This window comes from Netta rufina (assembly GCF_964035555.1).
Source record: "Netta rufina genome assembly, chromosome: 9".
Lineage (NCBI taxonomy): Eukaryota > Metazoa > Chordata > Aves > Anseriformes > Anatidae > Netta > Netta rufina.
Window position 1 is genome coordinate 7,976,710 of NC_140132.1, and position 26,923 is coordinate 8,003,632.

A 26,923-nucleotide genomic window follows, 5' to 3' on the forward strand; every position below is an offset into this window, starting at 1 on the left:
ACAGAGCTGAAAGATTTCTTGCTGTTTTACATGTGTATCACCACAGTTCCTTCAAAGTGGTTTGACATCACTACCATCCCTTTGAAGTATATAATGAAGTAGGATATTTAAGACATTAATACTGTCTGGTTCATTTTAGCCAAATAAAAATGTGGTCTGAGAGTTTGATTTTGTACCATCATGTACATTGCATAACCAAATGTTACATCAGGGACTGAGACCTTATCTCTGTGACTGGAAAACACAAAACTGCCTGGTGTGGAGAAAGCAAACAACTTGGTTCATTCAAAAGCTGTAGTCGATTACCAAAGTGTCCATAGTGCTGTTCTTAAACTTGCTTTTATTCACGCTTTATATATGCATAAGATACAACTCTGTGTCAATCTTGTCTAGCATTAAGAGAAAGCAAATGTGATTATTTTCCACTTTCCAGAGGGCTGGTGCAACAGATCATTCTGATGACTGGTAATATTCAATAAATATTGTGTGCAACCTTACGGAAAACCCTATGCTGAAACATTTCCTGAGCACATTCCATCTCTGTGGTCACCAGTCATAAGGTAATACTAGATAATAGCAATTAAAAGTGAGGACAAATTGGTATTTTTGTCCTGAATTCATGAATATCACTGAAATTTTAAAGTAAGCTGGAGTAGGCTGAAATTTCTAAGTAGCTATTGGACTGATACTCCTCCAAGGAGAAAATTTTGTCATTGTTTTACATTATGTTATCTCAAGACAATATTCAGGGCAAGCTAAACTGCTCAGTGAATCAGATCTTTGAAACAGTTTGACAAATAGATGTAAAGAACAGCAGAGAAAATGGAATACGTTTATCTGAAGCCTCAAAACTCAATAGAAGAACATTAATACCAACATTCAGCTATAGTGGCATTATGAATCTGATTTAAAAAAAAAAAAAAAATTATATGCTCTAAACTTGGAATACCTGGGAGGATATATACTGCTGCAGTCTGCTTCTGTGATTTCAAGGCCTGCTCTTTTGCCACTGATTTTAATGGAAGTGGACTCGTGCCAAAATTGTGACTATGGCCTCCACAATGTAAAATGTGAAGAAGCAAGTGTTAATAAATCAGAAGCACTAGCAGGTCAATCAAGATCATTCCCGTTAAGTGATTATATAAATGACGTAGAGATAGCATTTATCTAATGAATCAAATGCACTCAAAGAAGCTGTAGCACAAGAGGGTAGGCACTTGTGTCTTTCTATTATGTACCAGGGTTCCATTTACTCTCAGTTACAACCTATATTTCTGTCAGTGCTCCTTGTTTATGGACATCTCTCTCCACATTATTACCATGTGAGCAGCTTTGCTATCACTATTAATTCCTTATATTATATTTTCTGTTTAAATTCTAGCATGCTCAAATTCTGCCTAAATATCAGATGCTGCTAAAAATATTGATGACTATCCTGTTGCTGATTTAAGGAAGATGGCATTTTGAGCTCCCTTAATACCTTTTTTAAAATGACTGAACGTTTCTACTGGAACCTGAAAATACACCTGGCATAGGTGCCTTGTTCAGATGAAGATATCCAATACAAAAAAAAAAAAAAATCTAAACCCACATGGCTGAACTTTGGCAGAATTGTAAATTGAAAAGGCAGGCCTGTAATGAAAGTGTCAGGTGATATTAATTTAGGAGACTTCAGATACAAAACTTCCAATCCCTTCTTTACATACTGCAATATCTATTTTCTTTGCATACACCACATACACTGTTGCATTTGAAATGACTATTTTTTGAAACTACCAGTTTATGCACCATAAGGCTGCTACTGAGAGGCAGCAGGTTTTGGAAAGGATAATTTTTTTCTAACATGAATACTACACTCATGACAGTTCTGCTAAAAGTTCTGATTTCTTTACAGTATTTTAATTCCTCATTACCTTAGTGAATGTACTAATCTGATGCCTGTACATGAGACAGGATTGCATACGCTGGTAGCGTGTTTCCAAGAGTGAGAAGAGAAACAGGCTAGACACGTTAGACTGAAAGAGACAAACTCATTCCACAATGATGTAGCCTTGACCTGCAACAAACTGAAGCAGTATAGTTTCTAGGAAGCTTTTAATTCAGATTTACAGTGGACTTTGTCTCACAGCTCTGCCACCTACATGTTAATAACACCTTTTCTTTAAACCCACTGTGTTCCATCAGTCTTTACTACCTTCTCGGTTAAGGCTGCAATGAGTTTTACTTCAGCTCACTGCACTGTAACTATTAACTCCTGGCAATGAACGGAATTTCACATTTATTTTGTATATGAAATAGACACTTTAAAATACGATGGAGTTGCTCTAAATATATAAAAGCCTCTATATATTGGAAAAGAAAAGATCTAGTCAGAATAATACAGTGATTTAGGTTACAAAATAACTCACAGAATACTTAGAGAATTACTAAACGTTCCATCAAGAATACCTCAAGATAACAGAATTAGTCAAGTTCAGGCATGCTAGAAAACTGAGTTGCAAAGTGAAGGGCAGTGATTCTGGGAGATGCTAAACAACCCCATGGAGAAAAATAAGCAGTGGTTGAAATCTGGTGAAACAGAGGAGAATTTATCTAACAGTGGTGGGGTGGTGTCCTGGGGCAGAACAATCAAGGCAAAGAAATACATGTATCAAACCCTCCTCTGGACAGAGCCGCCACCTGTGACAAGTAGCAGCACACACTCTATTCGGTAAGCCACATTTGGATCTCACTATGAACACTTGTTAAATTTTCACCTGCATACGAATTTCCAAGCCTATAAAATGAGCCATATGGCTCTATTTCCAGACCTCTAGCCTTTATCTGAGAGAAAAAGAAAGTGGACTGGTGTTTTATTGTTAGTCTTCCCCTTCCATGATGTTAAAAAACATTTGGTACACTGAGGATAAAGGATAGGTGTTTGTGATCAGTATTCCAAAATACTTTGATCTTTTTCTTTGGAAGATCAATAATGCAAAATTTTATTTCTTCAAATAGTCTATCCTGTTCCCAGAAAACTTTTTTTTCTTTACCATAGAAACTCAACGCTTGCCAATAATTTTACAGCCCAAAGGATATAAACTGAGATATCAGAAAAGTGAGCTTGAACAGACTGGGTATTCTGAGCAGCAAGAGCCCTCTACGGAAGTAATTACCAGTAGGCCAAGACAATACCATAGTGGCTTCCTTCTTACAACAGCTGTATCTCCTGCTGAAATTCCATTATAACTGCAGTGTTTTTAACTAAATCATCTATAATAAAATTGGGGACAATTCCACTGCTACAGAACCCCAGCACATTTTTTTTTTAATTTTACAGAATTTAATGTGTCAGTATGCAATTGCTTCAACTACCAGCACTTGGCTGGCAGTAGTATAGAAAATATCTTTCCTTTAAATATGAAAAAAAAAACAATCAACCAAACAAAACAAAACAAAACAAACAGAAACAAACAAACAAAAAAAATAATGCTTTGTGCTGAGACTGTGAAGAAATTTCCAAGTAGCTTTGCAAATACAGAATGTGTCCTGCAATGCCATTTACCGGTTCCTTTATTACACACTTCATTACCCGCACATATCCGCACTTCACAGAAATGCTCTTTGTGCTTCTAACAAGAAGACAGTTGTAGAATGGCACTAGACACTGCATTGTAAATATTCCTGTACAGCTTTATTCTGGTTTCTTAAGGAAGCAAGGCTTATTATTGCACTCTGCTGGTCTGCAACAATTTTGTCATCTGCCATATATCATTCCTCCTCCCCTTCCCTGTCCGTGGTGTTAAAGATGCCAAATAGCCACAAAAATAACGGCAGGCAGATAAACCCCAGTTTGTGCCCTTCCTCCAAGATAAAGAAAATGCTGGATTATTTTTTTCAGGCCTGCGAGGAAACAGCCAAGTGCCCAGCACACGTATGTGTTGTTCCAAGTAAACTGCAGTATTATTGCATAGGCAAGCAGGCAGAGCTATGAAAGGGGCAACAAGGAACTTCAGAATGGGGATCCCTCTCAGTAAATTGGCAATCAAAATAGTTGTTGGGTTGCATCAAAGAACACAATGAAGAGATTTGGGGGTTATTTAATGTCTTTGCATTGAACATCTTTCTAAAGATATCCTCTGGTTCCAGCTGCAGTGTATCTAACTGAAACAGTGCTTGGTACGGGATATATAGCAAAGAATAGGAAAGGAAAACACATCCATGACAGTATTTTCTCTGTATACCCATTTAATTTCCAGCAATTTGTGGATCATTTTCTTCTTGATTCAGAAGTGGTACCCTTGTGTCTAACAGCTGTGAAATATATTTCTTATTCTTAATATACCAAATTATTTGTTTGTTTGGGTTTTATTTCATTGCTTCTCTCCTACTGCAAGGTCAGCCTTGGCTTATACCTCATGTCTCGTTTCTGCACTTTGCTTTTTACGTTGTTACAACTTCCCAGGGGATGCTAACAGCAAACTAATTTCTTCCTTTCCCTGCTGTTGTTTTCCTGACTAACTAGCTCTTCATCTTTCACATATTTTCCTTGTCATCTCTCATTCCCCTGTAATACCTGTATCTCTGTTTGGGCAGGACCTCATTGAGTTTTTCAGGGAAAAATACACAATGTGTTGTTCATCCCCCTCTACCTGCATTCTCTAATAGGGATATTTTTACCCTACCTTTCTTCTCTCAGTGTTCCAACTTGTTTCAAACACCTCAGCTGTATAAAAATCATGAATTAGATTCACATACCTTAAATTTTACTCAAATCATTACATTTAAGCAAGCTTATCCAGATTCTACATCCTGGAGTTCTGTACTCATAGATTTTAAGCATTATTCCACAATCATTAGTATAACAAAACTAAAGTGAAAAGAAAGCCTTAAATGAAGGCTGAAAGTCTAAACTCACCCATAATAGTTGACAACATTGTGCCCCTCTTCTTGCTTCAGGCATTTCCCTTTTCACTTATTTTCATTAGGCTTGTGTTTTTCTAATTTTAAGTATCTGTCTGTCTTTGCTCTCTTGGAGTGAAAGTAACAAGATCATCCTTTTGTTTGTTTATGTCCTTCAAACTGTAAACACTCCAGGGCAATGTAATCCTTCTCACTGTTTTGTTACATAGGGGCTCCTAATTGTCAGGTGAACACTTGTATCAAAAGAAGTATTTTCTTTATCCGAATCCCAATGAGTATAAATATCCTTTGTGCTATTTCTCTCCTTTGTAGAATTAAATTTGGGGTTGCAATTTTTAATTAAAGATGGGACTTTTTTTCTGACAGCAATGCCAGGAGAAGTTTTCTCGACAGTGATTGCTTGTGCTCTGATGCTTCCTGAAATCTCACGTTCACACCATGGTGTTTCTACTAAACTCTAGTAGACAGCTCTGTATGAGCCAACAAGGTGTCCTGGTGGCCAAAAGGGACAGCTGTAGCCCGGGGTGCATTAAGCGCAGCACAACTGATTGAAAGAAGTGTTTGTCCCAACATATTCAGCACTGGTGCAGCCTCACCTTGAGTAGTATGCAGTTTTGAGCTCCACAAATAAGGGGATATAAAGATGTTAGATAGGATGTTTTCCAAAGGAGTACAACAAAGATGGTGAAACTTTTAAGAAGCTGAGGACACTTGCTTTGTCCAGCTCAGGTATAACTGAGGGGAGGCCTCATGGCGGCCTGCAGCTCCCTCACGGGGAGCGGAGGGGCAGGCGCTGAGCTCTGCTCTCTGGGGACAGCGACAGGACCCGAGGGGACGGCATGGAGCTGGGACAGGGGAGGGTGAGGCTGGGGGTTAGGGACAGGTTCTGCACCCAGAGGGTGGTCGGGCACTGGGACAGGCTCCGCAGGGCGTCGCTGAGGGCGGTGAGGGACCTGTTCCAGCTCCTGCGCGGCCGTGCCAGCAGCCCCCGTTACAACCGTTACAGCCGTTACGGCCGTTACCGCCGCCCTGAGGTAACCGCGCGCGCTGCCTCCCCCGGCCGCCTACAGCTCCCAGCGTGCCCCGCGCCGCCCAGCACGACGCGTCCCGGACTACACGTCCCGGCATGCCCCCCGCGCTCCCCCGCCCTGCTCTCGCGAGACTCGGGCAGGGCGAGGCTCACCTCTCGCGAGAGCGCCAGGCCCGGAAGCTCCACGTCGGAGGGCTCGGGGCGGCCGGGACGGGGCCGGGGACGGGGCCGGGACTCGGCGGCGTCGCGCGGGGCCATGGTACGGGGGGGGGCGAGGGAGGGCACGGCGGGGGGGGGGAGGCCCTGGTGGGGGCGAGGGGGCCGGGGGGCGGCCGAGAGGGGCCCGGGGGGCTGCGGGGGGCTCCCAGGCCGCCGCCCCGTCAGGTAGGCGGCGGCGGCGGCAGCAGCAGCAGCGGGTCCGTGGCGGCCCAGGGCCTGCCCTTAGAGCTCAGGGTTCAGGACTTGGCGTTGGAGTTGTGAGTGGAAATGAATGTGTGACGCGCAGATGTTTCCTGTGGTGACAGCTGTCCTCTTTGCTGTGTAAAAGGAGTCATTTTCTGTTGTTTGCTTTGGGTGGAAATTCACTGTACTTTAGTAGATCGGGGCACCAGAGAAGTGTGTGTGGAGATGGGCACCGCATCTTCTCCTCTGCCTGTGCTGGGGATGCTGTTTATAAATATAAGCATATAAATGTCATTAATTTCACTGAAGTAGATTAAACAAGCCTGCTGCCATTGGTAGAGGTGTGCTGTTACCAGAAATCCCTACACACACGAAAAAAAGCAGATGGATAGAAAAGAGTAGTCCTCTGTCTGTCTGAAGAGCAGAATTGACTCCATTTATTTCAAGGTTTAATTTCAGGCTTCCTTCCTCCGTTGTTTTCTTAGGCAATTGTATGTTGATGAATTTACCGTTCTCAATTTTTTTCATCTCTAGCCTCTCCGACTTGATATCAAGCGAAAGCTAACAGCCCGGTCTGACCGGGTGAAAAGCGTAGACTTGCATCCCACAGAGCCATGGATGTTGGCTAGCCTTTACAATGGCAGTGTCTGCGTTTGGAACCATGAAACGCAGGTGATGACTTTGGTTTTCCTTTACTGTGATTTTTTTGTAACTGACAGATATATTAATTCTGTTTCAACCCCATATATACAAGAGAAATCTTGAAGTACTGCTACTGGGTGACTGTACTCTCCCCTGACTTGCATACAAAAGCCCTTTAAATAATAGATAAATAATATATTGAGCAGTAGCCGTAATGACACTTCATTTCCTACACATTTTTAAGTATGAATCCTTTCTGCGTTTCTTGCACACTAATGCCTTTCCTTCTGAGACGTGAGAGGATTCTCTCTTGTACTTAACATTTGTATTTTTGAAGATTGAAGCATTAGACCTTTGCTTCTTTGTCAAGTATGGTTGAAATTGGGCAGCAGCTTTAAAAATTATGTGTGAGGAGCGGGAGGTGTCTGGGGAGAATGGAAGGAAGACGTAAAGGTGAACAAACAGGCAAGTATCTTCTTTCTTGAACCAGGCATCCTGCTTTAAAAAAAGTGTGCACGTAGTGTTGTAAAATTCTGTGGAGTGTTTGAAAGACAACTTTTTGGACGGCATTAAGAAAAGCTGAGTTCAAAACTGATATTCTCTCCAGTGCTATAAACATGTTTGTTTGTGGTTTTTTATTTATTTATTTATTTATTTATTATTATTATTGTTGTTTTTAGACCCTTGTGAAGACTTTTGAAGTATGTGACCTGCCAGTGAGAGCTGCCAAATTTGTGGCGAGGAAGAACTGGGTTGTTACAGGAGCTGTAAGCTGTCATCTTTTGCTTTCCATATGCAGTACTAGGTTCTCAAATTCATTTTCATGCCATTCCTTTGTATATCAACTACAAGTATGATTTGATACGAATTTGCAGAATAATGCTTTATTACAGTTCCCCTAAAACTTTCTCCTTTAAGTAAATTTAGAACCTCAAACTTTTCATTTGAAAGGAAAGTAACCTAGTATTGTGGCTAGTGCAAGGTAGGTCTGGATTCAACTTTTACTGTCAACTGGAGTGCGTCAGCACCCGATTTCAACTAAACTTGTAGTGCTGCTTTAGCTAAGCTGAAACTAATGGTTTTTAAAGGTAAGATGATGTAAAAGTTGCTTTCTGCCCTTGTTCCTGGCTTTATTCAAAGCACAATTTTCTAAGTTTTGTTCACCTCTGGAAAAATAGTCTGGTTTTATTCAGTCAGTCTGCTTTGAGAGGAATTGTTTTATTCTAGTCTTGCTAACGTTTTGCTCTTGATGGAGTGAACATTGATTGGTTCTTAATCTGGTGTCCAAATTATTGCCATATTATTATTACAGCAAATTAAAGTAGGAGATAGGTGTCAAAACATGAAACGTGTGTTAATGCAGTAACCTCTTGCTGAAGGGCTCTTCTATCTGTCTATGACTCAGCTTTCAGCTTAGACATTAAAAAGTTGTATGTGGAAAGTATGGGTAATCTGTTGAAAAGTCAGATTTCTCTGTTTTGTTTTTTTTGTTTGTTTTGTTTTTTTTTTTTTTTAATCTAAACTGATATCTAATGCCTGAATTTTTTTGTCACGTATTTTTTTCTTTCTAGTATAGTCATTTTACTGTCTCAAGCTGCCACGACATATTTAGTTCAAGTGATTGGAAGTCAGGGCTGTTTCCCCAGAAGAAAAACATTTGCCAGCACAAGAGTTCAGACGTGCATGGGAACTGGATTAGGAACTGATGAAATTTAAAATCTATTTTTATCAGTTTAATTTCACCTGGATCAATTCCTCAATCTGATTCACTTTGGAGCTGTATCAGCCTTACCTTTCACAAGGGAGGCTACAGTGCAGTGGCAAAGAAATGATGAGGAAAAATCAGGACAGCTGCTTTTAGCAGCAGGGTCAAGTCTTCATCAGAGTGGATATGAAAATGTGACATGGGTCCTTGCATATTGTTTGTGTTGCACGTGCATTGTGCTGAGTGCCTTGTTTCATAGGAGCTCCTGTTCTTTTCTGCCATTCTGTAAGCTTTCTGTAAGTGTTGTTTTTTAAACAGGCATGTGTGAGAAAGAGAAGGGTAGAAAAGAGAATTCTTTGGATAAAGCAAGTAATACAGAATTTATCAAAACACCAAAGTTTCGTTTACTCATGATCTTGTACGTCACGGTCACTAGTGAAAGTTCTACAACATGCCCTATTCCTTGTCAGACAGTTTTTTCAGAATTGTTTTTTTATAAAAGGGTTTGGGAGTATTGCTTTTAGGAATACTGAATCTGAAAACTCAAGTTTTCTTTTTTATATTTGTTTTTGACCCACCCCTGCCATTCAGTTGAGAAGCAAGTTGAACTCACTTTCCCATATGTTTTAGTGTTACAGTTTATTTCCTTCTGGCCCAACAACATTAACGTTATTGTAAAACTGATGTTGGAGAACCTTGCTTTTAATTTTCATATTTGCATTAATTTTCAAAGTGTTTTTCCACTTAGCTTAATTTTAAGTCAAAGGCCATTTAAAATTCTTCTTTTTTTAAAATGGAATCTTAACTGAAGTGTTTTTTATTTTAAGTGCCTTGGAATAGGATTGGGTAATTTATAGACTTCTGTACCGAATTTTAATTTGTCTTGTGAAATAGGTATAGAAAATTTTTCTTAAACTTATTGTTATTGAAGACTCTTTAATAGTGGAGTGTTTCATCTAGCTACCTTGCATTGAATATGAGATGTATGATACAAAGAGCCCTGTTTTAATTGTTGCTTTTCATCTCTTTCACAGGATGACATGCAAATTAGAGTGTTTAATTACAACACCTTGGAAAGAGTTCACATGTTTGAAGCGCACTCAGATTACATTCGTTGTATTGCGGTGCATCCCACGCAGCCTTTCATACTGACAAGCAGTGGTAAGACTTCTTTGGTATATTTTGATATTTTTTTAATCATCTGTTTTTAGGCTTCTGTTCTATGCCTAATGAGGAATTGCACATTTTTCCCAGTTTCTGATGAAATAGGAATCCTTGAACAAGTAGCCAACACATCAGTTGTTATTTCTTTGCCAGATATATTCAAGTTGTTTTTTTCCTAAATATTACAGCTTATGCTCTTGTCAGAGGAGACCTAATAACCTTGTTGCTGAATAACTGCACAATGTAAAGTTTGTGTACCTGCTAATTACCTGCTATTTGAGAGTTTGCCGTACTTAAGTTCCAATTTTTAAAAATATTTGTATAACAGCTTGGAGTATGTTTTCAGTTGGCAATCTGAATTGAAGCAACAGGTAACTTCTGTCTGTTTTCCCAACATACATCAGAGCTCTATTATTTGAGACAATCTATTTTACTTCAGAATGAAAAACAGTAGTATTCCAGCAAATCTTGCCAAGAACATGTACTATTTCGTGGTCCTTAGTCCTTTTCACTCCTGCAAATCTTGCTAATGCAGTCAGAGCTCTACTAGAATATAAAGAGTGTTTTGTGTTAGAAGCACTGTAGTTATTTCTCTGCATTTTGTTGTTGAAACTAACATACCTACACTTGAAATAAAGATAACAGAAAGACAGGTTGGTCATTTCTGCTGCCTTTTTCTTGATGATCACGACAGCAGATGCTGCGGAAGGTAGCACAGGTCTAATTCTTCAATGTGATCTGAAAAGGAACAGGGTATATAGATGAGCTGGGCAGACTCATTTTTTAGTTTTATAACCATTTTACCAGAGAATCTTTTAGGTGAACCTATATTCCCTTATATATTTACAGATTTTAAAATATTTATCTTGAGTTTTATCTTGAGTACTAGCAGTGCCTCCTTTCAAGGAGAAGGGATGAATGAACTTCAGAATATGTTAAACTAACTGAAACTTTTTTTTTTTTGTAGATGACATGCTTATTAAACTCTGGGACTGGGATAAAAAATGGTCTTGTTCTCAGGTGTTTGAAGGACACACACATTATGTCATGCAGATTGTCATAAACCCAAAAGACAATAATCAGTTTGCCAGTGCTTCTTTGGATAGGACAATCAAGGTAAAGAATTTTTTTTCACTCATTACTTATCAGACAGAGCACACAAACCAATAATACAATTGGAAAGTGGGGTTAGAATTCTTAAAAGCAGGTGCAATAATAGATTTTTTTTGTGCAAAGACCTGAACATTGAGTTACTATGCATGTACTAAGTCATTCAGTATATTTGCTAGTTTACCTGTCACCTCTAATCACTGAAATACGGTTCTCTAAACTTTATTATCACTACAAAAATTATATATAAATAATAAGTATACATAAATTATCAGTATATTGGCTGTAAAGATGCCAATTTTGATTTTGTACATCTTCAGATGCTGAGATTAGATGTGTATAAACATTGATGTGATACTCATGGGAAAATATAAATGTATCTACAACTTGATTCATTTTGAGTCCTCATTTAGAAAGAGATTTGTCATTTAGTGTAACTGGAAAAATGTAAAATTGGGCACAAACATGGAACTATTGTATGCATAAAAATTAGATTGCTTTTTCTTGGTCTTCTAGTTGGTTTCATAAACGGCTTTTTCTGCTTACGAGCATTGTCTTATTTGGTTGTATGTCCTATAAGAAAATGCTGAAAGAAACCAATTTTATTGCTTTCAGGTGTGAGGCCAAAGTGTGCAACTCAGCATGATTTTTCTGTTTATTTTGTTTAGGGATTGGTAGTTTGATAAGCAGTTGTTCTTGTTCATCTTCTTCACCTAAAGGCATCAACCGTATCTTTGGAATTCTAAATTCCAAACATTAGAATACATATTCTGTTTGGCAAGGTTGATGAGAGAACCTTGATGAGAAAAGATCAATAAATTCTTATGGTTGTGTTTTGTTTTATTTTTTGTCTCCCTGGGAAGGTGTGGCAGCTTGGTTCTTCTTCACCCAATTTTACTCTGGAAGGCCATGAGAAAGGGGTGAACTGCATCGACTATTACAGTGGAGGAGACAAGCCGTATCTCATCTCAGGTGCAGATGACCGGTTGGTTAAGATTTGGGACTACCAGGTATGTGTTCAGCTTTCCATGAACTCTTGTACAGACTTTGCCATAGCAAAATCAGTAATGAAGAAATAGGGAAGTGGACTTGAAAACATCAACACATCTTTCTCATCCTTCCTTGCAAAGAAAGAACTGGGGGCAATATTTCACAGTACCTTTTCCAGATCTTGTTAACCAATTAGAAAATATGCCGTGAATTCTTCAAATTAATTTAGAGATTATTTTAAATAAATTTTGACATTACCGTGTTGTAATTGGTGTTAGCTTTGTACCCCTCCCTCTTTTTGTATGCACACATGCTTGTATTGACAGTTCACAGGGATCATCAAGCCAGTCGTTGTCTTATTGCCTCACTTGAATGCTCTACAGGAAAGAAACAGATTGAATCCAGGGACAATTGCTGGAACCTAGAGCTCATAAGTACTTCCTGTGTACAAATGCATAAATGGCCAGAAGGGCAAGGTAAAAATTGTGAGATAAGAATCTCAGGTTTTTGAAGTGTAGTGTCCTAGAGTAAATTGAAGCTCAGAAGTTAAAGCTACCAGTGTTAATTAAACTACACATTGTAGTAATGACTGTTAGCTAACCGTGCTCAAAATTTTGCCACCCTGTACAGCTGTATACTCCTCATTGCCTCAAGCAGAGGAGACTTTTCTTTCACAACTGTGAGTGAACACCCTTAACAAAGATACAAGATCTTTCTTCATCTATACATCAGATATATATTTTGCTCTGATTAAGTGAACTCAGCTCTTTCTTGCTTTGATCTATTGTGCTACTGAGCTCAGAGAAAGGGATTTTATTTTTTTTTTGTTAAAGAAGAAGCCCATCAGAAAATAGAGAACCCATCAGAAAATAGAGAGAAACAACAATGTCAAGGGAAATAAATACTTTCTTGTGGAGAAGAGACGTTAACTCAGCATGATTGTAGTTTTGTAATATGTCTAATGCTGGTTCTTTACCATCTTGGAAATGTTACTGGAAGAACTCCAGAAAAAATGTTTTCAGGGAGATTTTGAATGTTTTTCTTTAACGAATGAATGCTTAAGTGTAGCAGTGTGTTTATTATCTGTACCTGTCCATGTGACTTTTTGCAGAATAAAACATGCGTGCAGACACTGGAAGGACATGCTCAGAATGTGTCGTGTGTCAGCTTCCATCCTGAATTGCCAATCATTATCACAGGCTCGGAAGACGGTAATTGGGTCTTTTCTGGTATATGAAGGAAAGGGGAAGAACTTGTGGGAAACTTTTTTTGTGGTGTTGCTACACGTCTCCTGCCCTTGGGTTGAGAGAAGAGATAAAGTACATGTATTTCTTTTTTCTCTAGGAACTGTACGTATTTGGCATTCAAGCACCTACCGGCTGGAAAGCACACTCAACTATGGTATGGAGAGAGTGTGGTGTGTGGCCAGTTTAAGAGGATCCAATAACGTGGCTTTGGGCTATGATGAAGGCAGCATTATTGTTAAGGTACCATTAATTATTTGAGATGAGTAATGATGATTCATCAGTGTCCTATGTGCAGAGAAACTTGTTTTCTGATTCTTTGAGAATAAGTTAAAATATTAAGCGCATAGCATTTTAATTGGCATTTTTAGACAGAGACAGGGTATTTCACTAGGTATGTTGAACTGAAAAGAAAAAGAAATCTGTTTTCTCCATCTGCTAAGTTGTTATGCTACACTTCCTAGCTTGGTCGTGAAGAACCTGCCATGTCCATGGATGCAAATGGAAAAATTATTTGGGCTAAACATTCAGAAGTGCAACAGGCTAACTTGAAAGCTATGGGAGATGCTGAAATTAAAGATGGAGAAAGATTGCCGCTGGCTGTAAAGGATATGGGGAGCTGTGAAATCTATCCTCAAACAATTCAGCACAACCCTAACGGACGGTAATTAACTTCAGGAAAAAAATACTTAAACGTTTCTGACTTCTCCTTTTATTACTTTTTTTTCTTTTATACTGGAAAACTTTGCATGTGCCCTGATTATAGCTGAGAGCATATGAAGATTAGGTGTCTCAGAGCTAGGCATTGGAAAATCAGAATAGTAGATGGCCCTCACTAGTAAGAGCTCACAGCTAAATAGCAAAGTTGGACATTGTAGACAGGAGAAGGAATATTAAAAAGGGAAAAAACAACTAGTAGGAAACTATGTTGTTCTATCACTATTTTGAATCACTTTTTGTTAACAGTTAAAGGGATACAAGGTAAGAACAGCAGCAAAGTGGAGACTAGAAGCAAGAAATGATAGCAAGTAGCTAGCAACATGAAGCAGGGAAATCCGGATGTGATATTTTTGGAATATACCAAGCTTTTTTATTCTATCTGCATTTGCAGTGATTGTATTATCACATATCTTCATTAGTTAAGAGACTTAATACCTTTTCAGATAATTTGTGTGCTTCATCTGTTGAACCAAACGCATCTCTGACAACTTACATCTTTCTCTTGCTCTAGGTTTGTAGTAGTGTGTGGTGATGGTGAATACATCATTTACACAGCGATGGCTTTGAGAAACAAGAGTTTTGGTTCTGCCCAGGAGTTTGTATGGGCACACGATTCTTCAGAGTAAGTGTTCGAAATTTTTCCTTTTTATTAACTTAAATTTCTTGCTGCTAGGTTTCAATCAGTACAAACAGTAAGTCGAGCTGGAGACCAAAAATCAGTTTGATAAATGAACTCTTTGTATCTGTACTACTTAAAGTTTTTCTGTTCATCGTACTCCACTGACTTTTGAAAATAAGATGCAAGGTGCTTTTTTTTTGTAGCAGCGTATTTTAGTAGTTTGCTACTTTGACAGGAGAATAATTTTTTTTTACAATGCAATCTCTGTTTAGATACGCAATCAGGGAGAGCAACAGTGTTGTAAAGATATTTAAGAATTTCAAAGAGAAGAAATCATTCAAACCTGATTTTGGAGCAGAAGGTGAGTATTTGCTTTCAGAATACACATGTTAATGCTTTTTTTTTTTTTTTTTTTTTGCACAATGCAAATTTGTTCCACCTTTCTTTTCTTGTATCTATTATATATAATAGATATAATTATATATATTTCAGGTATCTATGGTGGCTTCCTGTTGGGGGTCAGATCTGTTAATGGTTTGGCATTCTATGACTGGGAGAACACAGAATTGGTTCGCAGAATTGAAATTCAGCCCAAACACGTAAGTTATGAGAGGGAAATGAAGATATTTCCGTGTCCGTGTTTACTGAGTGTTGACTGAACTGATTTTCTTTAATGAAGCTAAGCTGTCAATCATAAATTCTTAAGTTTATCTCTGTCTTGTATATAAAGGGGAAAAAAAAAATCCTATATATGTGTTGGCTTATCAGTTTCTAAAGCTGCTATGAGGGTTTGTACAAATTACAGTTTGTACTTTTTCCCTTCTTAACTTGGGCATCTCTCAAATAGTGCCATTATTGATTCTGATTTCTGATTTGAATACAGATTTTCTGGTCCGACTCGGGTGAACTTGTCTGCATTGCTACGGAAGAGTCATTCTTCATCCTGAAATATCTATCAGAAAAAGTTGCAGCAGCCCAAGAAACACACGAAGGAGTCACTGAAGATGGAATTGAAGATGCTTTTGAGGTACCTCCATTTAAAAGCTTAATGTGACTGAGATTAGAGATTGCTGAAGCAACTCTTCCCTGAAGATCACTGTTAAATCATTTTATTTGGGATGCTTTGGGTTATCCCTGAGGAAAGTAACTGTCTGAAACGCAGTGTTGACACATGCCTAGATTTATCTTCAGTCATTTGTTTGCTACTTGCATAATTATAGAAGTTATTTTTAAAACACGCACTTGAGTATTATGTTCATGTAGTTTAAACTCTTTCTGCAATTTTTATGTTTTGAAATGTGATCGAAGATTAAGTTCAAAAAAAAAGAAACACAAAACACAACCACCACTATCTGTGAAATGTCAGAAACAAATTTCATGAGGAAAATTGACTTGGAGTATCTTACTTAACACTTTGTTTGTTACTTCTTTCCTGGATTTGTGTTTTAGTTAAATATTGAGGTAGAGATTTATCTCACAACATTCTTTTAGAAAACTAGATCTATTACGACAATTATTCCAATCTGTAGCCAGAGTTCTTTGCAATTTGCCCAACTATTTGTTGAACCATAGAATATTACCTTTAATTTGAAAACACAATGGTTTTACTTACGTAAAAGCAGTTTTTTATATATCTAATTAAATCAATTTTACTTTGCAGGTTCTTGGTGAGATTCAGGAGATAGTGAAAACAGGCTTGTGGGTAGGCGACTGCTTTATTTACACCAGTTCTGTGAACAGACTCAACTACTATGTTGGAGGAGAAATTGTCACTATTGCCCATTTAGACAGGTAAGTTACTGCAGTAGGTTGTAAGCAACCTTTACATCTTTTTTTTTTTTTCCAGAAGAAGTAGGTCAAGGTGAACCTTATCTCCCACTTGACCTGAAGTGTTGCTTTTTATTACACATCATGCTAATAATGTATGTTCTAAGGCAGAAAATAAACAGTATTATGTGAAAGTGTGGAAATACAGTAGAAGTTAAATTTTTCATGTTCATGTTCTTGTTACTGTAAGACCTATTGTTTTTTTTTTGTGTTGTACTTGGTAGTAGACCTATCCAAGATGAATATTCTTTGTTTTGTTTCAGGACGATGTATCTTTTGGGCTATATACCTAAGGACAACCGACTTTATTTGGGTGATAAAGAGCTGAACATTGTTAGCTACTCTTTGCTGGTCTCAGTGCTTGAATATCAAACTGCTGTGATGAGAAGAGACTTTGGTATGGCTGACAAAGTTCTTCCCACAATTCCAAAAGAACAGAGAACCAGAGTTGCACATTTTCTTGAAAAACAGGCAAGAGAACTGTATTTTTTTTGTCATCAAAAATGTAATCAGCTTATTCACATTTCTGTTTGAATTTCTTAATCAAAAACAAATGCATTTTTTTCTGTAAACTCTTGTTAATCATCCATATTTATTTGATAACACTGTTATTAATTTTTGATTCAGAGGGCTTTTGTTAAAACATTTATGATGTTATTTGACCAGACAGGTCATGGTTTTACTTGTGGACTTCTATTTTAGGGCTTCAAACAACAAGCTCTTGCCGTATCTATGGATCCAGAGCACCGCTTTGAACTTGCTCTTCAGCTTGGAGAATTAAAAATTGCTTATCAGCTTGCTGTAGAAGCAGAGGTAAGCATACAATTTTTTGTGGTTCATACTAATTCTGAATATGAGTGAATCAAAGAGGCCCTGTAAGAAAAAGCAATGTGAAGACACAGTACAGCTCTCTGAACAGTGTACATGTATGTATGTCCCCAACTTTCTCCCTGGAGTTCTGCCTGTAATTCAAAGGCATCTGAGCTGTGGGATGTTGAAGAATGTTGTTTGCTCAGAGAGATACAGAAACTCCTCCTGGAGCCTTCAGATGCTTGCCCAAGAAGAACAAAGCCTTAATCTTTAGTGTTGAACAGAGAGAGGAGGAATGTCATGACTGAAGCCTCTGGGCCTTCGTTCCAGCCTTAGCAAACTTGGATAATTTCTGATGTACTAGGAAGGCTGAAGGCAGTGATTTGTCCTATAGCTATTATTAAGATAAATGATCTCAATGTTCCTTTTGCAAAATAATGGAGTAAATGATAAAGAATTAGTTACAGACACAATGCCTTTCATACATATTGATAGTTAATTTGGGAACTTTCATTAAGGGAATATTACTGTCTAATTTTCCAGACTAATCTCGACATTTAATGTTTGTCATCAAACATGGAGGGAGAAGGTAGGAAGTTATGGTTGTGTAATGATCTGCATGTAACAGTGTCATGCTGTGAAGGTGCAGTATTCATTGTATTTTAAAGGGAAGACAAGTGTAATGATAGAGTACGGTACCTTAACAGGTAAATTTGATTGCTTTAATCTTCAAATGCTGTTCAAAAATGTGAGCTTGTATTTTTCTTTACCTCCCTCCCTCCTTTCTGCCATTAGTCAGAACAGAAATGGAAGCAACTTGCTGAACTTGCCATTAGTAAATGCCAGTTTGGCCTAGCCCAGGAGTGTCTCCACCATGCACAAGACTACGGAGGACTACTGCTCCTGGCCACAGCTTCAGGAAATGCTAACATGGTGAATAAGCTGGCTGAAGGAGCAGAAAAAGATGGCAAGAATAATGTTGCATTTATGAGCTACTTCCTCCAGGGAAAGTAAGTAGCAAGCGAGAGTTCTCATTGGGCTTTCTCCAAATGCCTCACTACAGCCGACTCACTATACGTGCAAAGATAGTGGCACGTACCTTTTGATAAGGGCTGATTCTATTTTATGATGCCTATTTTTAAAATCTGAAATGAAAGCACATTAGCTGTTTTATTCCATGACATTAATAAATCTAATGTAATGCAGAAGTCAGTCTTCTAAGCTTACTGATTAAAATCACATTTTAAACTCTTACAGGCTTGACTCATGTTTGGAACTCCTGATTAAAACTGGGCGTCTCCCAGAAGCTGCATTTCTTGCACGGACATATTTGCCAAGCCAGGTTTCAAGGTAACATGAAATCATGTGCATAGTATGAATAGTATTGTCAAAACTAGCTGTGTACAAAAAATATGACTTGCATTTTCAGGGTTGTTAAATTGTGGCGGGAGAATCTCTCTAAAGTTAACCAAAAAGCTGCTGAGTCCCTTGCTGATCCTACAGAATATGAAAATCTTTTCCCTGGATTAAAAGAAGCTTTTGTTGCTGAAGAGTATGTTAAACAAAGTCTTGCTGACCTGCGGCCGGCCACAGAATACCCCCTTGTCACTGTAAGTAAGAAGTGGGAGTTCTTCTCAAGAAACAAATACTTGATCTCGGATAAATTCAACTTTAATCAAATCAGTTAAACCACTTAAATTTCATGAATGCGTCATTAGTTTTTTTTTTTTGCTTCTTTCTTTTAGCCCAATGAAGAAAGAAACTTACTTGAAGAAGCAAAAGGTTTTGAGCCTTCTGGAATAATGGCATCTCAGGTCAGTGTTACTATTAAATGATGTATTAAATGATGAAGTCTAAGAGGCAACTGTGTTGTACAGTAATATCTACCCTGGAGCGTATTTCACCACAACGGGCAAGCTATTGTTCTTGGTAACTGGACTGCAAGCACTGCAGCCCAGTTCCATGTTCTTTTCCCTCAGACTTGACTACAAAAGTAGATTAAGAAAAGCCATCAGTAGTTACAGAATTAATTCTGTGTGTATGCTTACCTTGGTTTATCTTCTGTTAGAACTTTGTGGTAACTTGCACTGTTATTTCTGAATGTAATTTGTAACATGTTAAGTTAAAATCATCTTGCATTAGAAGCTGAAACCACAGCCACCGGTGTTCTTCAGTTGTGCTTCAGTTCTTGAAATTAACTGACACTGGAGGCTGTTTTTATTATATCAGTTCTATCATCTACTGGTTTGAAGTCATCTACTGCTTTGAAGTAATGGAGGTGAAAAAAAAGTCATAGGTTCCAGCGAAGTGAAGACTAGAGCACTTGGTAGCCTCAAGATGCGAGTCCAGGATTACGGAGGGAAACTTCAGAAGATAACTAAGTCTTAGAGGAGGTGCATATGTGTACTTATGGGTCTGCTGTTATTTATTTACCTGCTTTTGTCAAAAGAATTTAAATTCAGAAGAACTTAAAGGATCTCATTTTCATTAGAAAAAGGCTGAAGAACCAGTTCCATCTCCTAAACCTGAAGTGATGAATACAGTACTGCAGAATTCCGATCTACTTCCAACAAAAGATCAAAAGGTACTGTATTATGTTTTAGTAAGGGAAGGAATGTTGTGGCCTAAAGAGTAATAATGTCACTTTCTAGTTTGATATGAAGCAGACTCCTGAGGTCTAGTAGAGGGTGTGGATCCTTTCCTGTTGTGTGCAGAAACTACACAGCACTGTAGACCCATCCCTACAGCTTTGTGGACTTACAAGCAAACAAGTGGATGCAAAACACAGTTGGTTACAGCACGGTAACAAGTAGCAGCACTGAAAGCTGCTTTCTTACCAAAGAAGGCAGCTTTTTTCTACAGGTTATTTTAGTATTTATGCATCAGCTGCATTGCCTCAGGCTTAGTGTTCTGCAGAATGTTCTAATACCTCATATAGAAACATACAGAATGCAGCTCCTACTATTAGCTGCCTAACCCCCAACCATGTAAGTATCCCTGTAACCTGGACTTTCTTCCTAGACACTTCTGGACTTGGAAGATGACCTGGATAACTTGGACCTGGAGGATATTGATACCACAGATATCAATTTGGATGAAGAGATCTTAGATGAGTGAATACACTTCTTAAATGACCAAATCAACTACTTACTCCAGATAAAGGAATGAAGTTCTACGGACTGCATCCTCCATGTTAACTTGATTTTTATACACAAGATGGACCATGTAGTGAGAAGGGAAGACCTAGCAACTGTACAAAAAATCAGTTTTCAGGGTGGTGAAATTCAAGATGTGGGCCTGTTCTAGTGCATATTCAAAACATTTTCATTTACAAACCAATTTAATAAACCCTTTTAAATACTCTATTCCCACTTCCCAGTATTTTGAAAAGTAAAATGAATTATGGCCAATGTTTTAGCTTCAAGATACATCACTAAAGGAATCCAACACAGTTTAATTCCAAGTTTGAGAGAATGACTGTTGTGAGTTCACTTACTGTATGTTTGAAACCAGCAAGCTTGTATAATGATTCCCATTATGTTTTGGTACAGAGTTCTCTGAAACACAGTTTTCTAAGGTATTTATTGTGGAGTCCTGTACAGAGGTTTGTAAACAGTTTAAAGTGATGAACTATGGTTTATTTCATGAAGCTGTAGAAGTAGCCATTGCTTCCTCATAAGCCTGGAGGGCCAACTGTATATAGCCTTCTTTTTGTGATTCAGTTTTCGCAAAGACCTAGAAACAGGACAGAACAGATTAAGGTACAGTTAAGAGCATATATGCACACAGACTTCATCATTCCCATACTCCATCCACCAGCTCTAACTGAAATCATGGTGCACTTTTTTTTAAAAGCAGGATAGTTCTAGTTAAATAAGGGGGAAAAAATAACCTCACAAAGCTGCTGGTGTTTAAAAGCCTTTTCTGTACTTAAATAGGTTTGAAGTAGAAAAGCATACCTTGATCAGATCAACTCCCTGAAGCTTCCTTTCTTCAGCTTCTTTTGCTGACTGACATTCCGGATGAAGCATATGATAGAGCGTAATTAAACTTGTAGCATCATCTAGCCTAAAACAAATAAAGGCTTGTTTGTAGCAATTACTTCATTTAAATACATTTAGTTTGTTTGCACACCCACAGGTGTTCATACACTCACCTAGCATACAGTCATTAGAATACAGAGCTAAATAGGTACCCCATAACTTAATGTAACAGCAACCTGTTCGTGAGGAGACCTGAAGCACATGAACACTAACCTGTGCTAGGTTAGGTACATAAACTAATTCATCCTGATGCACTGTTCAGTGGTAATAAAGCTGTTTATGTAAAACAGAACAAACTTGTATCAGGTGTTTAGCAGAACAACTCTGCCGAAGAGAAGTCTTTTAACAGTGCAGTAACTGGCATTACTGCAGTATTAGATATCTCGTCACACCTAGCCTGTGATTAATTTAAAACTGGAAAAGGGGATTTACTTGCATAAACCTAAACAGTTATGGCTCATATAAAAATTATGGCAGATAAAGATGCTCCAAGGTTTGGTAGCTTAAGTCCAGATATTTTAATTTTCTCTTTACGATTTCAACTGAAACTTCCCTCTATTTCTTCATATCCTGAGGTTTTAAAGTAATATCTGACCATTAGAAGTTTCTAACTTCAGCAGTAGGAAATGAATGCTATGATCTTTCTCAATTTTGAGTTACACTTTTAGAAGTTTCTCCTGGCCCTAGAGCCCTTTTGAACTGCTAAATAAAACTTGTTTTACTAAGCTTATCAGCTGTTACGGAAAACCATCCATTTAAAATGAATGTGTGTTTACTGGCTACTCTTGTCTCACCCAGCAGTTGCAGTCAAGAAGAAAAGCTACTTAGAAATTGCTCCAAAATCCAGATTATGTCAGTCTTAAAAGCCAAAAGTGATAGCAGTAGCATGTGGTTATAAGATTTTAAGACTGGTAGTGCTAGAAGTGGAAGTGTACAGCAGAAATAAAAGAAAAAAAAACGGCAACTGTAAAAGGCTGATTTCTGCAGAAACTGACAGCTTTGCTTATACCATAGTTGGTGTTTCAGAATCTATATAGATAAAATCACAGCTAGCCTAGAACTTCATGCAAATACAACTTTTACACATCTTGAAGAAATACTGTTTTTCTTTTCAAACACTGGACCTTAGTGTTTTCTATTTGTTTAGATAAGCAGAATTAATAACTAACAAACACCACTTACAAGTCTCTGTGGATCATATCTATTAGTAAGCCATCTGTTTTCTTTCTGTTGACTAGGTACCAAACCATGCCTCCAAAGTGCCTTGTTGAACGGAGCAGATCATATTTGGCATGTTTCTCAATGTCATCATATGTCCGATGATGAACCTATATACAGAAAAGGTTCCAGTGTCAATACCATACACAGAGCTTAATGACAGTTTCTCCCTTATACCTCTTAGGAGTATTTCTTTTTAATTCATTTTCAGGCCTCTCTAAACTGTGGCAGTAAGCCACAGGCTCAACCACATTACTTTAAAGCTTTACGCATGTAATAATTTGGAGTAACACTGGGATAACCCAGTTCTTAGTACTCCTGTATAGATACTTGTTGACAGAAAGCTAAGTATGATACTTGTTGACAGAAAGCTATGTACTGGCAATCTGGGGAGAGGAGGAGGAACATAACCTCTGAACCTTCATTCAACTGCCCTCAAGTTGCCCTCAAATCCATTCTTTAGGGAAAGAGACGGTGGTCTTCTAATTATGATTTAAGCAGGTCCCTATTCTGGGAGAGTTAAGAACAGCTCATCGCAAAGATAATGGGTAATCCCTATGAGGACAAAAAAAGCACACACCTTAACAACTTTGATCCCCAGATAACACGCTTACAAAATCAACGTAAGTTCTTCGCTAATGTTATTTTATTAGAAAAATTAAATATGAACTTACTCTAATATAGTCAGCTGAATCTGGCTCAAACTGAGCAATGCACATGTTAAGGATATCCTCGTGACGGTCTTGCTGAAACACAGTCTAAAACAACAGTTCAAATTCAGAATAGATTCTGTATCACACCATTCCATCTAAAATTAAAATGGCAAAAAAAATATTTCCAGACAACACAGCAAGCATCCCCTTAGTCATATGACAAAAAGCAGAAAGTGCAGTAACTGCCTTGATGACATGAATAAAATTTTTCCTTAATTTTTTTTTGTGGAACACCAGTTCACATTTTCATATTTCAGTTCCATCGATGCACAACAATGTGGATTTCCAGTATGACAATATTTACAACTACCCTTGATGTATCTTGTTGCGACCTGGAATTCTATTTTAAGTATTTTAAGCAAGTTACACTGATTAGTTCAAGCATCAATAATTCAAGCACCTTGAAACATACAAACCAACTGGCTTATTCAGAGCTACTACTCTGTTCAAACAGCACAGCATCACTATCACAGCACAATCAAATACATAAAAATGATCAGTTTTCAAAACCAGGATGACCTTACCACAAGGTGTTCATCCTTGAATACCGCTGGGGGAATAACTCTGCGCCCTTCTTTTGGGAAGAATATCTGTATCATTCGGTCTCTTTCTTCCCAGGTTGCTTTGCGTAATACACCATTTGGTTCTCTAACTACAATGAAACGTTCCTTGAAGAAAGATAAAAAGGAACGTTATTTCTCCCAAAGTGTCCTCAGCATAATCAGAACCATTTTAAGTGAGATTCTTGTTGGACAAAGTGCTTTAATACCAAGATGACACCAGTAATAACAGCATCTTTTCGATTGTTAGCACGTGTTAAATTTATCATTTTTCCCCTCTGTACCTTATACATCTATACCTTTACTGTATGACAGCAACTGCGTATGCATATACACTAAAAGCTACAGCTCTGCAAAGTTTAACAGACAACATAACTAATAGTCAGAAAAAGGAGTTAGTTTTGTTTCTGGCCTGATTTTACATATTTAATAACTTGTACTAAATTGATAATGCAAGTGCTTTTGTACTTTTTCAACTTCATTTCAGAAATAGAGGCCAGAATCACGTAAGGGCAACTTCAAAACAAAAATAATGCACCAAATAAAACAGTATACTCAGATCCATCCACAACTATATTTGATTTAGGACTGCAAACAAGTAAGAGTCTGTTGGGATGAAGTTTTCAATACATTAAGGCAGAGGAATTAACAGCAGGTTTCTTGAGAGAGCTCTCAGATGGAATAATAGATAGGACACTTGGCAATTCATTTCCAAGAATTTATAGGCTGACTTCCTAGAATCATAACTATTTGTTGAGTACCTATCCAGACTTTTCTTACTTATGAAAAGGTAGGTGTTTCATTATACAAACCAAATAAAAGGAAATCTAATTGTCCTTATCGCCATACTCCACAGTTCTACTTTACAACTGTTTCTTCACAGCTTTCACATGAACTCATTTACCTTTTCTCTTGTTTTCCACCAGATCCTGTCAATCTGGAAGTAGCCCTGTCTTTTGGTCTATGTGCTTACATTAAGTAATTCAAGTCCACAGAAAGCTTCTAAGAAGTTTGGATACACTCAGCACTCCCAGCAAATCGTAAGTAGCTGCTTTTCACCCCCCTCCAAAAACAACCAAACAAACAGAACACCTGTTTGTGAGTACTGGAATGTAATTTGTCATCGGTTAGAAGTACACATTTTGGAATATGTGTCTTTGTATTGCATTGTATGAAAGACCAAGTTTACAACTCCTCGTCCTTTTTGCAGACCATTATAGATGTTTTAATAAAACCTAAAGCTAATTCTGAAATTAAGAAAAAGCTCTTAAAATAAGTTAATGAATTTTTACTTACACGATGTGGAATCGAATAAGTTAAATCTGTAAATATATATTTTGTAGTTTCAACTCCTTCGAGGATTTTGTCTTCTGCTAACACATCATCAATTGGCTCTCGTTCATCCAAAACAGGGGGCATTGTCAGCTTTTCTTTAGCTTCCTTGATAGCTTTTTTTGTGGCCTATAAAACAAAAAGGTAGTTTAACTAATTTTACAGTTTAAAAAAGAAAATCACTATATTGGAAAGGTAACACACAATTTTGGGTCAAATGTTTTCATTCAGAGAGAAATTTAAAGTTTTTTTTGGGTTTGTTTTGTTTTGTTTTCCTGCTGTTATGGAAAAAGCGAGACACGGATTCAATCCCTGTGTAGAGGGATCACATCAAACCGATGTGCCATTACCATCACTTAGGCACACTGCTGGAAGAAGTTGTAAAATTCAAATGCACGTATACCACTGCAGACACCAAGTCATTTTTTCAAGTCACATTTCAGGCATTTTCCACAGTAAATTTCCGCCAAAGTATAAACAACAGTGAAGTGTTTATACAGTAACTGTGGTTACTGAAAACCTGACTTGAGTGAGGCCCCAGGAGCAAAGGGCATCCGGGTGTTCCCAGGACTACAATTTAAACCTCACATAAACACACTTAGGTGATGTAAGGAGAAGTGATGATAAAGAGATCCTGTCACTCAAATACATATTTGTATATATCTGCTGCCATTGCCCAAGGAAAACAGGGTCAATGGCGCCTTCCCCACCTCCTGCAGCTGCTTTTCCGTCAGCAGCTTGTACTTGGGCGGCTTCAGCTCCTGCTTCACCGGCCTGAACACCTTCTGCAAGTCCAGCCCCGTCATTCTGTAGAGCAAGTCCTGCACCGCCTCGTCCGTGAAGGAAGGCTTGCCGTCCTTTTTCTCTGCCGGAGGATTGTACACACGCCATTAGCCGGGTGCAGGGGGCAGCGCCGCGGGGACAACGGGGGGGGGGGGGTGGCGAAGGGACCCTCCGCGCCGCCTCCCACAGCCCCGTTTCCTCCTCCTCGGCAGCCCCCAGAGGCGGAGCGGGGCTCCCCTCACGTACCGCCTGCGGTCCCCGCATCCTGGCCGAGCGCCCGCTGAGGCTGCGGCCGCCGCCAGCCCCACAGCGCCCGCGCCGCGCCCCACAGCCGCCCGCGCCGCGCCGCCCGGCCCCACGCGCCCAGCGCCGCCATCTTGTGCCCGCCCCTCGCCCCGCCGCTGGGCGCTCCGCGTCACCGCCGGGGCACGCCGGGAAATGGAGTCCGCCCGCTGTGCCCGGGTGGCAAAAAGACGCTGTCCCTCAGTGACAGAAAGGTGCGGTCCCCACCCGGCCCGGCCGCCCGGGGAGAAAGCAAAAGGCGCTCCCGGTGCGCTCGTGTCGTGAGCACGCCGCGGAGGCGGAGGCGGGAGCCCGCTCCTGGCAGGAGGCTGCGCTCCTGTCCCGTCAGCAGCGGTCTGCCCCGACCCGCCTCAGCGCCAGGGCGGCCTGCGGGTGGCTGACACAAAATAACCCCCCCGAGGCTCTCTCTGCGGATTTGGCACTTTCGGGGTGCCGGGAAGGACAGGCTGGTGGCAGATTTTCCCTCAGACCCGTAGCCCCGGGGACGCCGCGGGCAACCCGTTACTGTCCGCCAGCACTCGCTGAGGTGGCGCTGTCCGGGCTTCGCTTTGCCGTTCTGGTAAAGAAGGGAAAATAAATAACCATATTCAAGCATCAGACCAAAATAAAGCTTTGTATCCAATAGATACAGCAGATAAGATCTAATGGCTGTGAAGAAGGGGCCACACGATTGAAACCAGCATATTATTTCATTAACGCAATGGCTGACATGCTGTAACGGAGCATGTTGCAATAGGTGTTACTTGGAGTTTATTTTTGCTGGCTGATCTCTATCTTCTGTTGTGTATTTCAGTCTTATGGACAGC

General features: G+C 39.0%; 2 protein-coding genes across 2 annotated transcripts; one reads left to right on the forward strand and one right to left on the reverse strand.

The window, feature by feature from the left end:
• Positions 1–6,105: 6,105 nt before the first annotated feature.
• Positions 6,106–20,530, forward strand: COPB2 (COPI coat complex subunit beta 2). Its single transcript, XM_084291824.1, has 22 exons — positions 6,106–6,191; positions 6,869–7,006; positions 7,657–7,743; positions 9,716–9,842; positions 10,813–10,961; positions 11,819–11,965; positions 13,057–13,156; positions 13,290–13,432; positions 13,654–13,853; positions 14,421–14,531; positions 14,801–14,889; positions 15,021–15,127; positions 15,412–15,555; positions 16,189–16,319; positions 16,619–16,826; positions 17,058–17,168; positions 17,961–18,175; positions 18,423–18,515; positions 18,595–18,775; positions 18,911–18,979; positions 19,657–19,749; positions 20,187–20,530. The coding sequence occupies exons 1-22, from the start codon at positions 6,189–6,191 to the stop codon at positions 20,280–20,282; spliced, it is 2,742 nt and encodes a 913-aa protein (XP_084147950.1). The 5' UTR covers positions 6,106–6,188; the 3' UTR covers positions 20,283–20,530.
• Positions 20,531–20,672: 142 nt separating this feature from the next.
• Positions 20,673–26,191, reverse strand: MRPS22 (mitochondrial ribosomal protein S22). The gene is made up of 8 exons (XM_084291825.1): positions 26,061–26,191; positions 25,742–25,896; positions 24,996–25,160; positions 23,664–23,807; positions 23,101–23,184; positions 22,391–22,536; positions 21,125–21,233; positions 20,673–20,900 (listed from the first exon to the last, which is right to left on the reverse strand). The coding sequence occupies exons 1-8, from the start codon at positions 26,188–26,190 to the stop codon at positions 20,808–20,810; spliced, it is 1,026 nt and encodes a 341-aa protein (XP_084147951.1). The 5' UTR covers position 26,191; the 3' UTR covers positions 20,673–20,807.
• Positions 26,192–26,923: the final 732 nt, after the last annotated feature.